The sequence below is a fragment of the Branchiostoma lanceolatum genome, chromosome 12 (genome assembly GCF_035083965.1).
Source record: "Branchiostoma lanceolatum isolate klBraLanc5 chromosome 12, klBraLanc5.hap2, whole genome shotgun sequence".
NCBI classification, from domain to species: domain Eukaryota; kingdom Metazoa; phylum Chordata; class Leptocardii; order Amphioxiformes; family Branchiostomatidae; genus Branchiostoma; species Branchiostoma lanceolatum.
The window spans coordinates 6,558,088-6,575,845 of NC_089733.1; the positions used below are offsets into that span (position 1 = coordinate 6,558,088).

At 40.2% G+C, this 17,758-nt stretch overlaps 1 protein-coding gene across 1 annotated transcript; it reads right to left on the reverse strand.

Annotated features, from left to right (window-relative positions):
• Window positions 1-792: 792 nt before the first annotated feature.
• LOC136445687 (solute carrier organic anion transporter family member 4C1-like) lies at window positions 793-14,272 on the reverse strand. Its single transcript, XM_066443822.1, has 12 exons — window positions 13,954-14,272; window positions 11,016-11,300; window positions 9,848-9,946; window positions 8,318-8,420; window positions 7,758-7,879; window positions 5,645-5,727; window positions 4,723-4,888; window positions 3,968-4,142; window positions 3,186-3,327; window positions 2,611-2,810; window positions 1,715-1,779; window positions 793-1,340 (listed from the first exon to the last, which is right to left on the reverse strand). The coding sequence occupies exons 1-12, from the start codon at window positions 14,270-14,272 to the stop codon at window positions 1,027-1,029; spliced, it is 2,073 nt and encodes a 690-aa protein (XP_066299919.1). The 3' UTR covers window positions 793-1,026.
• Between the last annotated feature and the right edge of the window lie 3,486 nt (window positions 14,273-17,758).

Here is a 17,758-nt window from a genome sequence, read left to right on the forward strand (position 1 = left end):
TAATAACAATGATAATAGTAAATGAAGATGACTAAAGGAATTTGGAAACCTTATTGTTCTAAATAGTAATCTAAGTGATAAATATGACAATAATGATGACGGTGGCGCCAATGATACGATAATGATAATGATAAAAGTAAATAAAGATGACTGTAAACGAATTTGGAAAACTTATTATTCTAGATAGTAATTTGAATGATAAATATGATGATTATAATGATGGCGGTGGCACCAATGATACGATAATAATAATGATGATAAGAGTAAATAAATATGACAGTAAAGGAATTTGGAAACATTATTATTCTAGATAGTAATCTGAATGATAATTATGATAATAATAATGATGGTGGTGGCGCCAATGATACAATAATAATGATTGAATAAAGGATTTTTAAACAAGTACTCACGACTAAAATTGAGCTACTAGAAGCTTTCAGATGGCATCCGCCATCTTTCTTCAGCTAAGAGAGTTGTCACGTGACCGAGGTGTCAAAGGTCACCCAGGTCACGTGACTGGACGAGAGAGTTGTAGATTGGAGGGAGTCTGTGGCGTCCTTGATCACGGTTGAGGGACGGAGAGCGGGACCTGATGTGCACGGCTTCCTTGACTCCCCGTTCAAACCATCTGCTTTCTCTGTCCAAGATGGTGACCTTCTTCGTTGGCTGGTGTTTATAAGTCTGCATGTGTTGTGCAACCGGAAAGGAATCTCGCTTGTGTTCTGAAATCCTCTTTTTAAGGGCCCTTTCCGTCTCCCCCACATACTGAGCATCACAATGATACATCGATAATAATGATAATAATAATGATGATGATAGTAAATAACATAATACAGCATTCAGTATGTTGTGGCGAGTTATGCGTTAAGATCATGTTTTTTTTTTCAATTTCCTATTACTTGCTTATGTCGAGACCTTCCAGTCACGAGTCGAGATGGCAGCCCAAGTTTCGGTCCTTCATCGCCTGGAGCATACTATCCACTTCAAGCCCGGTGTCTTTCTTGAGAGTGTCTGTAAAGGTTGCTATTAACCAGACTCAAATCCAAAGTTCTCGACAACAACAAGTGAGCTTCTCCTGCCAGTATTCTGACTCGTTTCAATTTCTACATCTTCGTCTTTGTCCACAGGCCTATAGTAGTGTAAGGCTAAGATTACGGATATGACCATAATCAGACTTATCCCACCAGTCAGCAGGGTAATATATAAACCAGCAGTGAAACGGTCATTCACCCAGCATGCACCGCGGGAGTCACATGACGCGTCATCGCTGAGGTCACCTTGCCAGAGTTCACAGGTCAGGTCCAGAAGGGCACCGATCGCAATGGGTGATGGGATGGAACCTAGAAGTTATATCCATGTGTGTCATCAAATATGGCAAATCCGGTGCTATTTGTTTGCTAATGGGGGTCGTTTAATGGTTTTCGATATCGTTCTCCTTATGCTTCACGGGGTACACTCTACGTTATTAAAATGGTGCGACCAGCGACCTACGTCATAAAAATGGTGCGCCGGTGACCTACAATGTACGTCATCAAAATGGTGCGAGTAGAGTAGAGGAGCGCCACAATTTCGTCGTTCGGTAGCGTATACATACGTACTACTGAGGAAAATTACCAACAACATACGTTACGTAGGTTTTGACATTAGATATACAGAGAAAGCATTGGCTGGGTAAGCTGTCAAGTAGCAGTATTGAGTAGTAGTTGAAACATACCTAGCAGTCTGACGAATACCATCTGGGCCCCTAGTGCGAAGGCTGATAAATGCTCAGGAACAGACCTAGGTCGAAGCACCCAGTAAATGTAGACATGAGGTTTAGAAATGGTGGAATTCCAAAAGCGGTCTATCATTGCATTATTACCCTTGTAAATCATTATTACCAAAGCTAGGTATAGGTTGCAAGACATTTTCTAAAAGTAGAGACTCTCAGATTTCTTAAGATGTATAGCACTACAGGGTTACTTTGAAGAGAAGTAACTATAAAGGGGCAAAGAGGTTCTAAAAATACCAGCACAGGGAAAATTTATGGTAAAAAAATTGCTAGCAGGACAAGGGTTAATGTGGGTATAGAGAAACTTCGTACGTTCGTATTGGGTTGCATGCATACTGACAGGCGTTTTTGAGAGGCAACAAATCATGTTTTTATCTTGTTTGATTACATAACCTCATGAACTATCGTCATTGATTATACAACAAAAACATCGAAGATTGCTGAGATTATCATCACTGGAAGGGCTTTGGAGAACATTTGGAAGATCTCTGGAAGACTTTTCTTTTACTCTCCAAGTAGAGGTTAATGAAGAACCTTTGCTTGGAGGGTACTTTTGGTCAGTTAAATACAATTGACTTCTTTCCAGTTACGGCGGCCATTTTGAATTTCCCGGGGTCAGCTGGGGGTCACGCACCAAAGTGAGGCTCGGGTTGTGTTAGCCTATGATAACCCTATGTTATAACTTAGGTATGCCATCTTTTCTGGTAAATTTTGCCCCTCTAAGGGGAAATGCTGTGGTACATGCGCCTGGCATGTGTAGTAGATATTGTCGTGGACTTTTGAGAGCTTTGTCAACCAGCAGTTTCTGGGAAAACGAGGATATACATTTAATGACTCACCGGAATGCAATCCCGTAGGCTGGAGGTGATAGAGCGGCTAAGGTCACACCGAGCAGGAAGAATATCAGGAAGAACACATACATCTGCCAGCATCCGGACACACAACGGCCTGACGTCACCATGCCGCCCCCCTCCGATGTCGCATTGCCCGGCATTGTAACATACATCTGAGGCGGAACACAACTGCATTCGCCAAAAACCTGTGGAAAAATCACCAACAATGAAGATATTTTCCATAACATATCCTCAACAGTTAATCATTATGAACAGACGATACATCTTCTTGTAGTTCTTTTAGAATTTTGGACTTACCCTGCATGTCTTCCTTTCCAAAATTCCGTCCTGTTTTGATATATATATTAGGAAAGACGTGCTGTAATTTCTCCCTTAACTGCCCTCAACTATGAACTTCTAGCCTTGGTAATATCCTCCGTAGTGCCCGCTGGCGCAATGCCTTTCGCTTGCTAACCACGGTTAAAACATTGAACCAGCGGTCACTAAGGAGGATGGTATTCAGGCTAATAAACTTCGGCCCAGAAATGAGATTATCCAGAAAGTCAGCACTGTTACCATACCTGTGGGTCCCCTCCAAGATCAGACGTACACCCAGCATGACATGGCGACACATACTCCTTCCCGTCTGCTCCACATACTACGTCATAGACAGCTGGGCATGCGCAGTTAGCACTGCATGATGATCCAACTGGAGATGAAGAACTGAAAGCCATATTAGTTATCAGTCTGAAGGATCATCTGCTGGTATCATATCCATTTTGTAGCAGGGTAAGATATTTTTGCAAGAGGTGTAAAAGACATTAACACTCCGGCCTTAAACCATCCGTTGATAGAGCCGGGGACGTCATAAACTTTCTACAATCCGAGTCAGGTGTACTATCTGCAAAATATGACGTCATAGCATCGTAGCAAGGATTGACAAATTGCCAAAGAATCGTTATTTTATTATCATTATGCAAGAATAAAGGCTTGCAGTGGCACGGTGGCTAGAAGGTACTGAAGTAAGCCATGCACGCCTTGAGCACGATGAAAAAAAACCCTCATTGAAAAGAGTAGGGCTTACCCTGGAATCCAGCGCATATGTACCGGCCCGCGCCCCGAGCGTCCCCGGGCCTACTCTCCCGCTGGCCCCGACAACCTACCCCTCCCCACTCTCCGCTAGCCCACAAGCTCCGCTAGCCGTACAATTGTGGTGTGGGTGGATCAAATAAATCTGTCCAAAAATGCAACTTCAGTACAAACCTGGTGTGTTTCTCCCTGAGGCGATTTACCGGGTATGTAATGCAAATAAATAAACAAATAAAAATTAATAAATACACAAAAACACAATATATTTGTCTACCTGTTGTCAAGCTCTACAGTTTCACACTTCAGCAGTAAGCCTGGACTCAGGAGGAACAGTACGGCAGTCAAGACGATGCACATCTTAAGGAGTCCTGCAACACTCAGCTGCTTCCACTTGATAACAGCACCTGATACGAGACTGCCGACTATGGAAGCTACTAGAGTAATTGCACCTGCAACATGTCCAAACACATCTGTTACAATGAAGTTTTAACATACTTAAATTATGTGCAGCAATATATGAGAACTGATTCGTGTAGTGTTAGCGGATTCTGTTAGCATAGTAATATATGCAAAATAGTCGTCATGTATTTCTATTTAGCAATAGTCCATAGTTTGTTTTTCAGTTTTTAATGTTAGAATGTAGCATTTTATCAATTCATGTTTTGCATTTTGCTTCTTATAGACCACATGTGGTCATTTGTGCATTTAGCCCTTTTGGGCGGAAATATGCAATAAAGACTATTATTATTATTATCATCCAAGGACTACAAAACAAAGTTGGATAACTTTTGTATACTCTTCCTGCGATGTCCGGTGTTGCGATGAGATACATATTCTATGTAAGCCATTGTTCATATGTGATTGACAATCACTGAATCCACGCATTGTTAATCTAATACATTTTAAAACTTTAATCAAGTTGTTTAAAAACCCAAAAGCACGACTGAAAATATTTGTGTTATAATTTTGTAGTGTTGAATTTCACATGAATCGAATGTTGCTCTGTTGTGTGTTAGAATTACCAATCACCGAAAATGAGTGGGGCCATGCTGGACGTCATCCCGAACTGGTTTTCCATAAGCTTGGGCCCGAATGTGGCGAGTGCGTTCAGGTTGAAGTAGAGACCAATCGCTGTGACCGTAGTGAACACTATGGTGGGGGTCCTGGCAAGCAATGCCAAAGAACGCAAGAAACCCTACAACGGTACAAAAGACAAATAAAGTACATACTTTTTCTAATGAAATCTCTATCTATCTATCTATCTATCTATCTATCTATCTATGTATCTATCTATCTATCTATCTATCTATCTATCTATCTATCTATCTATCTATTTATCTATCTATCTATCTATCTTTCTATCATTTATCTATCTATCTATCTATCTATCTATCTATCTATCTATCTATCTTTCTATCTATCTATATCTATCATTTATCTATCTATCTATCTATCTATCTATCTATCTATCTATCTATCTATCTATCTATCTATCTATCTATCTATCTATCCATCCATCCATCCATCCATCTATCTATCCATCCATCCATCCATCTACATATCTATCTTTCCATTCATCTTTCCATTCATCTACCTCTCTATCTTTCCATTCATCTTTCCATTCATCTACCTCTCTATCTATCTTTCCATTCATATTTCCATTCATCTATCTCTCTATCTTTCCATTCATTCATCCTTCCATTCATCTATCTATCTCTCTATCTATTTAGATATATATACATCTATCAATCAAAAACTTCATAAAAATGGTACATACTTCTGAAACAGTATGGAAGTTAAACACACTCCACTGCCAGTGGACTAGCCCCCTGCTGCAGTGATTGCACTACAGTGTGGCCCAGGGCTATGAAACGGGGATGGGCACCGCCCTATACACCTTATGGTGTGGGAGGATTTTAACTATTAGTAACAAACCATTTTATTTACTTACTTTGATGCCTTTACCAATGTTGGATGCCTTAACGGTAGAAGCATGGGCCTCAGACACCTTGGCTGCGCGGACCATGGCAGTGCCTTGATAGAATATACAAAAGTGTGATCACGTGATAATGTTGACATATAATAAGCGTCAATAACTGCGGGATATTGACAAGTATGTAATGCTAATTTTGTCACACCTGTCACTTTTTATTCTCCGCCTTATGGGTTACGGGTTATATGTCACTGTATGGTTTGTGTTGTATATGTATTTTAGCTTTTAATGTACAGGATTTAATATTGAATTAACTCTCATCCGACCGACACATTTTTGCGACGAATCTGGCCGTATGGGGTCCAAACGGACCCCATTTTGCTTTGTCCCCTAAATATATATCTGGTGGATCTTATTGTAGTTATTGTGCATATCCTGTTTTAATAATCTATGGAGAATATTTTGACAAGTTTTGGTGTTGATTAGTAATGCTCATTATCATAATTTATGCAGAAAATGAGGAGAACCCGCATTTTCCTTTAACCCTATCTAGACTGGGGGGACTAAAAGTGCCCGCGCCAACTTTGGCATCGTATAACTGCCAAACGACGTATGCTAAGACTACCAAACTTGGTGATTTTTCCTAAAATTTAGTCGATAACAATTCTATGATAATAGTTTAAGTTTATCATTTTTCCTGTTGCCATGGCAATGGGTTTCTGACAGGCATTTTATACAAAATGTCACTACGATATTTCTCAGGTTTTCTTGCTCAACCACACTAGTTTTCCAACATGTATAACATCATATGTAATTAGATGTAACTTTCATGATTTATTATTCATAATTTATGCTAATTCGATGACGTAATCGCTCAAAATCCAAGATGGCGGACAAGATGAGTATTTTAGGTATAAACAGGCTTTTTGCCTTCAAATTCGTCACTACCTGGTATTTTCTTAACCAGTAACATTCATATCAATGTTCCCAGTCTCTTTCTTTTGTGATTTGGGGTCATAAATGGAAACAAAACGCATTTTAAAAATTTCACATTTTTGCGCACTTTTGAAAATTGGTAAACAGTGGGGATAATGGTCAATTTCATAAAGATTACACCAACTCGGCTATTTCCAATTTTAAAGTCTAATGAAATGCTCTGTGTGCCCTCACTCCTGATACGCGCCGTTTTGAGTATCAAGACATGGTCACGGAATAAGTTAATAGGGCAGTCAAAATAGGTCAGATCAAGCATATAAATGTGACTCTGATACCGTGACAAGTTCACCAATCTCCTACAGTGCTTCAGAGGAATCATACTTTTGTGAGAAACGAGATTTTTCTAATCAAACTTGACCTATTTTTCGCTGGTTTTGCCATTGTTTCAACCCCAAATACGCACCTTATGGGGGTTTCGCGGCACCTGTTATAGGGTTATGGGACCACTGTCTTTAACAACACATGACTTCATTCTATGACGTCATTTTGACGTCAACGTAATCGCCATTGACGTCGTTAGCCTTGGCATACCTTAAAATCAATAATACTCTCTATTTTGCTTAATACCTTTCGATATTACGGGACTTTCCTATTTAGCCTATAAAATCACATCGATGACGTCATAATTACATCATATTACGTCATAACGTCACTCAATTTGCAGGAATTATAAACTTTACGTGAACATCACTCCCTGCAAATTTGGTGAGGATGTATTATACCGTTTGGACGTTATGAGGAATTTCTTTCAAATTACGTAATAAACAATGCGAAATCATCTGGGGTCCGTTTGGACCTCAGCGGACAACACGCACACTTTAGAGTATAACTTCCGCAAAAATCGGCCAATCCCGGTTAAAATTTCTCAGGAGTTGGAAGACATGTGCATGAAAAATCTCTTTGAAGGATTTTTTTTTCTCCGACGAAAAATGTTGATATGGCACACATTAAAACACGCCTGGGGTCCAAACGGACCCCATACGGTCGGATGAGGGTTAATTAAATGTGAAAAATCTTTTAACAAATAAAACAATGTTATTGATATATCAAACGTAGCAGTGTAGACTAAATTGTAAAACCGTAAGAAGATCTGAACAGATGTATGGTCCAGCAACACATTATCAGTTTTTGATACCTGGAAGTTCCTTTGGGTAGGCGGCAATGGGCAGCACCAGGAGCCAGGCCAGACATGTACATCCAAGATGCCCTACCCACCATGCACCCAACCAGCGTGGGTCAGTGGGGCCACCAGGCGGACTGTACAGGTATGGCAAGCATGAATCAATACACGATTTATTTTAGACCATATGATTTAAATTCTGTGCCTAGTTCAAGAGTGGTTCTCCTAGCAACTTTCAACGGTACTACAGCAGGACTTACGGTTTTGACATCTCGGGCTCTAGAGATGCTTTGGTCGTGTTTTTTATAACTCTTGTTTTGTCTTTTAACAAAATATGACTGACCAGTAATATACTATTAGTGTATTATTTTTTATTTACTTAGTTTTTTTCATCATTATTTTTTAATAATATGTGTTGATTAGACTACGAGTTGCTAAAATGTCTTATAATTTTTCACATTCCTTGTTCTATTCTGAAAATCCATATTAAAAGAAATAAGTCATATTTTTACTTTATTTCTAATCCCGGTGGTAGTCCCTTTGTTATCTCACATAAAAGCGGTTTCCGTACTTACGGTTTGGTGTTTTCCAGGTCAAAGTCGATGTAAAGAGTCAGTAGCTGTCCACTCAAGATGTAACCAACCCCTGCTCCAACGTAAGACATTGCCAAGAAGATACCTACGTGCGATATGGATTATTTAAAGAATGCTTTGATGACACATATTCATATAAGTCTACGAGCAGTATATTTGGTACTTATTGAAACGGTTTAGTTTTTTTTAAACAAATCATGAAGTGTACAAATACAGAAACACAATAATTGCAGCGGGAATGAACATCATCCTTCGAAAATGTAGAATTTTCGTTCGAACGTTTGCACGTGTAAGCGCAGAGTACGTTTCCAGACTGCGCTCGAATGATGACGTACACTTTGCAGTGATGTAAGTATTCTTTGTGCTTCCCTGTCAATAGACCTCTTTCCAGTTACGGCGGCCATTTTGAATTTCTCGGGGTCAGCTGGGGGTCACGCACCAAAGTGACTTTGGTGCATGACCCCAAGCTGACCCTGGGAAATTCAAAATGGTCGCCGTAACTGGAAAGAGGTCTATTTTAAACATCTAACATCTACTAACATAATTCCACCAGGGTACATAATTCCGCCAACCCGAGAAGAAACATCCAAACAGATCTCCAAACCAACGTCCCCAAGTATAATGCACTCCTGTATATCTAAACTGTCCATATTTTGGAGGGTGCTGCACTAGAAACCACTGTTTTTCAAAGTGGCGGATTAATGTAAACCGGCGGATTAATGTTAACCCTACGACTTTTTTGAGGCCCGCACCAAGTTTGAAGTCACATAACTTCTGAACGGCTTATACTAGAGCCGCCAATCTTGGTGACTTTTCCTAAAATTTAGTTGGCAACAATTTCATATCAATTATACAAGTTTATGATTTTTTTGTTGCCATGGCAACAGGTTTCTGACAGGCATATTTTGCAAAATTCGGTTTTGATAGTGAAGTTTTCAGGTTTTCTTTTTAAATCACACATATTTTCTTACATCAACTACATCTTATGTAATTTCATGTTACTTTAATGGCTTAATATTGATTAATTATACTAATTTGATGACGTCATAGGTGAAAATCCAAGATGATGGACCATTTCATTAGCTTAGGTATAAAGAGTCAAACTTTCCCTTCAAAATCGTCACTACCTGGTATTTTTTAATAAAGAAAAACATTCAAATAAGTTTTTTCATTCTATTTTCATAATGTTTCATTGTGTTTCATTGTGTTTTGGGGTTATTTGCTGAAAAATTGTGTTTTTGATATTTCAAGATGGCGGACCCAAGATGGCGGACAGCTAAAAGATATATGACGTCATGACGTAATTTTGACGTCATTGCTGTTGCTATTGACAACAAAAGCCTTGATACATAAGATGTAGTTGATGTCAGAAAATATGTTTGTTTTAACAAGAAAACCTGAAAACCTCACTGTTGAAACCGAATTTTGCAAAGAGTCCGAAGAGGAGGGCCCAAAAAGCCACTGGTCCCAGGAAGAAAAAAAAAATCCGGTTTAAGTATGGAGGTTACTTACCTTCATAGATCCCAGAGGCTGCCGATGGCAGACTCTGCTCCAAGAACTGCGGCCCGAAGATGTAGAGGGGGATACTGCCCACGCCATTCAACACTTGAGCTGCATAATAAATAGCATAAGTAATTGACTCCGATATACATCTTGAACTTTGATATTTTTCATTTAATCAACATCATGATTATAAATGGCACCACTGCCTCTACAGAAGTGGTCGGACCCAATAACAGTAGCCCATTTTGCACACGCGTTTTGGAGTCGACTTGGAGTTAACTCAGCGGCTCTAAATCGACTCCAAGTTGACTCCCGGAGTCGACCCAGTGACTTGAAGTCGACAACGCATGTTTAAACCCAGCTACTGAATGAAGACTTGTTAGCTCATTCTGATGACAAGTATCAAAGGAGTCCTAAACCCAAGAGGGGGAGTTATTTTCCAATGGATGGTAATTTTAGGAAGTAAAAATGAATATCTTTTACAGTAGACGATTAACCTCCCATTAGTCCCGTGCGCATCAAAAAGCATTCAGTATTCTACCAAATTCCCCAGGTGACCCTCTATTTTCTGATTAATTAAATTTAACAACCTCAGTCTATGTATTGAAACAATGCGCCTGACAATGCCTGACAAAAGTTAGATTACAAAAAGAAAGTCAGGGTGGTTAAGAAAAACTCGTCTTGCTGTGTGTTCTTTTATATCTTGCCTTCTTTTTGTGCTTAACCACCCTCATTTACGCCGAAAATATCCACGTTTAAAGATGTATGTTTACACATAGGGAATACATGGGTAGGGTCTGCATGGGTTTTATGAGTATCATATTGTTTTAAAAAACACACCTTGTGTAATTCACCACAAGCGGAATTCTGTAAAAAGTCGGCTGATTATGTACTTTGATACACAATCTAGTGGAAAATAACACCGCCTTCTGGAGTTTAGGACTCTTTTAACGTTGAGCAGCCGCTCTATGGTCCCTCATCTACGCATGCTGCCCCATGTCTAATGAAAGCACAGTGACCAAGGAAACATTGAAGGTGGGAAACTTTTGGTTGTGTAGGAAGAATTATCTGTTGACTATCAATCCTTATAAACTACGGCGTCGCTCTACATGATTTATCATAAATGCAGAATACTTATTCGTATAACATATGTGGCCAAGTAATCAGTCCTACTAACCGAAAAAGAAGACATAGAAGAAATTCGATAACTCCCCGGATGTTGCTACGTCGTTGCTACAGGCTTCTGCGGTTGTGTCGTTGCGAGGATTGCAGAGGTTGTTGGTTGCCAATCCAGTCTCGTATGGCCCCGTGGCGAAATGTGGGATGGTGAAGATCAGGGAACCAGCTCCCACAAGGAAGACGCCGGTTGCGATCCAGCGGGGTTTGTATCCCAATCCACCCAGATATGATATGAAGACACACAAAGAGCCGAACCCAATTTCGTAACCAGCGGAGATTAATCCTGTGTGCACACAAGGTAATGATATGCCCGTAAACATAACAGTATTTCCATTAGTTGATGATGGTTAGGTTACAGAGATTATTTAAAGGCAACCAGAGCATTTTATGAGGCTTGAAAATGGAAAATATTATAGTTATCTTCATAAAATTGACATTTAATGCCACTGTTTACCACATTTCCGTGCGGATTCCTTATCAAAAGTGCTCAAAAGCGGCACAAAAATAATCTACAAGGTGATCATTTAGTTTCACGCATCTAATGTAAATAGACCGATACTATAGCCCCGCCCACCTCCGTCAAAACGTAGAAATGCTAAATTAAAACATATATGTGGAAATATTTGACGGACATGCAGTCACTCTCTCATTGGTCGAACCGCTAATTGTGATGGACAGCCAGGATCAGTCTATTATTAGGGCTTGGATTTTCTATCAGTTCTCACCACACAACGACATCGTATCTTTGCTCCTTTAATGTCGATATGTAATCGTATAGTGTTATTGAAACCTACTATGTGTAGGGATGACTAGAAATTGGAGCTTTTTGTTCAAGTTTCAAGTCTCATAACATGCTCTGGATGCCTTAACTCAACAACGTTTTGTAATTTACTTGTCAAGTCAACGCTTAAAAATGAACTTGCTAACATTTTGAGAAACCACTACAAGGCTTCTCTTTTTTGTTTGTCATACTGTAATGATATGCTCGTTTAAATCATTGCGTGTACACAACGTATGGAGAACAGGGAGCTGCATTTACACATACATACTTGTTTATATAGTGCCATATAACAGATGAACAAATTCCAGTCTCGTTAAAATAATCCTCCCCGCGCTACTTCAAAAAAGGAAAGAAAAACACTCCCCATATTTTCTAACCACTTGTGCCTCTTATCAAATATTTCATCAGACAACAAATGGTCGCATTAAAACGAATACCATCCCCATACATCATACAACTACAAGTATTCCACTCAACCTGACAATATGGTACAAAGCATTTCAGCCCCAGGCTAGAACCATGACAACTAGGGGTGGGTACCGGTACCGTGTACCGGTACAAAACCGGTATTTCTTAATGGACCGGTAAAAAAAAAACGGTCCGTAAAAAAATCAGTGGACCGGCCAATGGACCGATTAGAAAATTCATAGTACCAGGCTACCAGCAGGCGGCCACATAACTGGTCTAAGAAAATACAAAACAGCAGATTTAACGAGTCGTTTTCGAAGACGTTAGCTGTGAATAATATCTAGAAACACTTAAAGGATGAGTAAATAGACGGCGAGGAGAGTATAGTTGTAATTTTGAGACAAAGTGCAAACCTAAGAAATTATATCGTTCCAGGCATGACGTTTGGAGACTTTTACGTGTGTCTCGCTCTCCAAAATATAATGTACTGCGACACTACTATAATCAGGTACAGGTACAGGTCCGGACCTGGACCTGACCCTCTGGACCTGGACCTGGACCGGACCTGAATTTTATGTACCGGTACCCACCCCTAATTACAACCGTTAATTTGAAAAGCATGTCGGATATCAGTGGAGGGTAATGCTTTGAAAGATTTTGTAAACTTCTGTCACAAACCGACTTGTTGAAACAAGCGAATGAATGAGAAACATGAGGTGATTGAGGGTTATGGGCGTGAAAATGGGTCACAGTGCAACAAGCAGAGGGTATAAAAAGGTTTTGGTGAACAAAATTCGAGACAAATATGTGGGCTTCAGAATTGAAAGCGTTTTACATTTCGAAACCGATCTTGAAAGGTTATGTTGAATCAAATCTTGCTCGCTGTTTGAATATGACTCAGCGCTATGTTTTGATTTTTTCTGTGCATTACAACTTCCAGAAAACCCCATGCACACCGTTGTCATTTCAAAAGTATACCTCGAACAATATGCATGACGTAATGTGTCACTAGAAACTAGGGCAAGGTGTTATTGTTAAAATACTGGGCACGAAAACGAAGAAAACCTCAACACTTAGGGTTACTTTTATAATGTTGTTTATGATATGAACATCTGAGCCGTTATATTACTGAACAAATATTTATCTCTACAAGTGGCAGTTGTTTTATGGCTTGTTATGGGAGGGGGGTATTTTTGGTGATTAATTCAGGATCAAGTTCCGTAAGACCATGTCCGGTTGTTTATACTTTACTCCCAGAGTTAACCAAAACACACAGACTGAAATCATTCTAGGGGTCTTGTATAGTCTTGTTTCTAGAAAAGTTTGTATTTGAGAATCGAGCCCTTCTGTTTTGGTAACTAACACAGAGATTATGTTTTGGAAAGGAACGGCTGTCATTTTAAACGTGATATATTGCAAGGCTTGTCACCACCACATGTGGAGAAATTCTCTCTCTCAATGCCTGAAGTCTACGTCTCTAAACTTGCTCTAAAAACGTACTAAAATATTGTAAGTTTCAGCCAAAGATTGCTCAAACTGTCCCACAAAACGACAGTCTATAAAAAATATATGTTGTAGTTCAAAGGGACAATACGGGACACAAAAGCGGTGCAAAAGATTGCGTTTGGGCGGAGAAAATCCATTTTTCTAGCTTGACAAGCACATCTAACAAGCACATCTAGTCAAACAGACTAACCCCTTTCCCGCTTTTCCATTGTCTACTGGCAGGTAGGAAACATACTCGCACCTGTCTGAGAACTTGGTAGCTGAAATCGTTTCTCCAGTGTTGTCAGAGCGCCGTTGATCAATCCGTTTACAATCACTCCTTGGGCGAAAGCAGCCCAGGACACAAAAAACAGGAACCATTTTGGGTTGTTGAAAACTTGCAGACAATCTGGTTTGAACGGTCCCCACCCGTATCTGGTGTCAACTTGGTCTCGTCCGTTGTCAAGTTGGATGTCCTTTAAATCCGATTGGCTGGAACTGTTGCCGGAGGCACTAGTGACCATCATGTCGTCTGCAATCTTCCGGATACCGAGAAATCGCACTTTAGGTACGGACGCCATTCTGTTCCTATCGGCTTTAAAACAACAAAAATGGGAGACTGGAACAGTTTTCCCATGCCATACTCGGAAAGGGTCCCCCGAAAGTGCGAAATGGAACGAAATGGAGCGAAATGGAACGAAATGGAACGAAATGGAACACTCCATTCAACCACGGACGTGGACTGAGAACTACCTCTGGAGACATTTCTGCTTACTTGTTCACGACAAAACAAAGGGAGGGTGTGAACGAGCAGGATGTGTATTTTACAGTTCACACAACACGCAAACACGCTGTATGAATAATGAAATTACGCTTGCCTCATGCCCTCTTGGTGAATTACGAATTGCAATGTTACCACCAACTTATGTATAATCTAGTCCTTACTTCGATACTCAGTTCCATTTGCTGGTTTTCGCTGCTATTTGCAGCAGTTCATTTGCAGATAGTTGGCAAAATCAAGGAAGAGCGGCCGAGCGCTTTGCACGCGGCTCTCCCATTTTCAGGGAAGAATCTAGCCACACAAACGCAGCAAAAACGTTGTATTTAATATTACCAAATAGATTCAAGAAATAACACACGTTATATTATATATTTGCTTCCTGTTCCCGTCTACTGTGAATGTTACAACGTTCCTTATATTTCGCTATCTACTGGTATTACATTTCATAATGTTACATATGTTTTAGTTCGTTCCATTTCGATCCATTTCGTTCCATTTCGTTCCATTTCGTTCCATTTCGTTCCATTTCGTTCCATTTCGCACTTTCGGGGGACCGCTCGGGGGTCGAGAAACGGGACATTAAAAGATTACAACCAAAATCTTCTCAGGATAAAGTATCAAATTTCTATAGACACCAAAGGTGTTTTCTTACGCAGCTGTAAAGTCCCTATCTCAACATTTGGATACCTAACCCCCAATGATAGACCTCAATGCTTCAGCTGCAGCGTTACAGAGAATTGCTATTTCACTTAATGCCGCTAGGTGGTGTAATTGCATTAAGGCGCATTGCATTTGTATCTGTTAAACGTGTCCGTAACGTGTGATCTGCAGTGTTGAGTCCCACCTGGTGTACCCTGGGTTTGGAATATAGAAAGTTATGGCAATTGGAGAAAGCATTCACTAATGGAACTATGGGGATGGCATATGACGTAGCATAGGGTCGTAAAATGTCACTCTGGCCTAAGGGACAAAAACTAGACAGCCCCAGACGGTTTGCGGCGCCATCGGACAATCACAATGGCGTCAGTAGTATTAATATTCTGTCAAAGCTAAGAAACGCAGCACTCTGTGGCTTAAACCCATGCAATAAGAAAGCCATAGCACGACTCTAAGTCGTAAAGTACAAGTCTAGGAAAGGTACTCGAGGTTTGCTGTTATGTAAGCCCGGGATTATTGGCTTAAACGCCGCATGTATAAAATCCCTTTAAACAGTTAACAAATCCTCCGGCGACAGAGTTTGTAACTTTGATGAGGTTCTAGAAGGTGAAGGTAAAATATGCTCAACTGTTTAGCTGCTCTGCTGTATTTCATAACATGTATATGTATTATAACAATCGTGCACAGTCAGTTTCCAGGCCATACGCAAGCCAGCTTTTCGGCTCTAGGGCCGACATGCCCCCAAAGAAAATTTTCCACCGACACCGCTCAGTTAGGTCCTGAGAAACAGCCTTGCCAGATGGTTATAGAAAGGATTTTTCTCAGGGGTGTACGTTGGAAAATTTCCTTGGGGCATGTTGGTCCTGGAGTCAAGGAACTGTTCTATGTAGGCCCTGGAAACAGTCTGGCATCCAGGCTAACATGATCTACGCTAGCTGCTGTGTGCATTAGACGCCCAAGCCTCAAAAGTTTCATGAGTCTTAACGTATCTTTAACTGATATGTACATGTACATCGAATGTACCTGTAATGTTTACTTTGTGCTTAACATTTTTCTATACTTCGAAGCGATATTTGACGACAAATGTATCCAGAAGGAAAACAAAAAATTCTAACGTACTCTGAATCCTGATTATGAACGTTCTACCGGTAATACGTTACACTGTAAGTCCAAAAGGATACAACACTTATACAATTTCATAGACTCTGAAAACCATAAAATCAGTCACCGACACTCGCTCATGTATAATCCGATTGATGAGCTACCATTATTTGGCACAAAATGCCGTTATTTTGTCCTGAACCAAAAGTAACGATGTAAGACATAATCTGATTAGTTGATAGATTCCCAGCGTCCTTTGCGGCTTTGCTCTTGATTAGCTTCCGGAACCCTCTGATTGGCTGAAAGCTGTTTTGGTGGTGACGTCGCCAGAAGCGATTTTACAGGCTTGAAATGGCAGGGCCGGTATAGGAGGTAACGTACCGAGCATATCAGGTCTGCTCTGTAGGGTGCATTGCTAGAGAAAACAGGGTCGTGATTCATGTTGATATTCAAGATATATCAAGTTCCTCACAATTTCACTCAGCACCACTCTATGGAAACTTCAAGATACCGTTTAACACATAAAAAATGTTTTGCCTTTCACAGCCGCATCCCAACGTCAAAACAGTTTTCACCCTTAATGTTTGTAGATGCCGTTTTTAGTTTGTTTGCTGCGGGGAACTCCTTAATGGGCCCGCTTTTAGATGCTGAGTGCCCTTTTCCTGGGGAGGGTCATTGCAGCATCGATTGAGAGCCGCTCTAACGTGCTTCATCTGGAGGAGAGAGTGACGATGATGAAGAAAAGTCGAGGTGGATTTTAATGCAGTACGGACGTAGACGTAATGATTTGTTGCTGACCTTAGGCCTTCTGCCAGCCAAGATACAGGAGGTAATATAGAAAGCAGAGCAAATACATCACACAGTTTGAATCCAATGATGTCAGATACACCATACTGCACACCGTTTATCTATACTTAGTGACAGTAATGCCTTGCCTCATGAGTTGCCTCTTTTTTTCTCTCTGAATTGACCTCCGTTTCGCAGAGGATTAGTATCTGATGATGACATTCAAACAGGTCGTAAGAGTGTACATGTGTAAATACTTTGCGTTTAGGAACGCATTTATAAGCAGCGACACCTGTGCTGCAGTGCAGCGTGAATCAGTCAGAATTGCCTTAAGGAAGGTGACAGATAGTCACCGAAACGTGGATTAGATCAATTAATTGGTTGTGTAAAAATATTTTTTTTAATTTTTTTTTATTTCATTCAGTGACTTATCAAGCTGATGGAGATATCCACGAAGATCGTAAGACAATATAGGCAGTCGGCATTCTGGAGAGGCTGGTATTTGGTACCAGAAATAAATCCGTACGGGAAACAAAGTGTCACAGGTAAAATATATCAATGGAATTAAGCATTTTGTAGGTATAAGTTAGGAATGAAAGCCCCATCCTCAAGTCTTTGTTATTAAAGACATCGTCGCTACTTGTATTAAAGCTCCATCCTCAAGTCTTTGTTATTTAAGACATCGTCGTTACTTGTATAAAAGCCCCATCCTCAAGTCTTTGTTATTTCAGACATCGTCGTT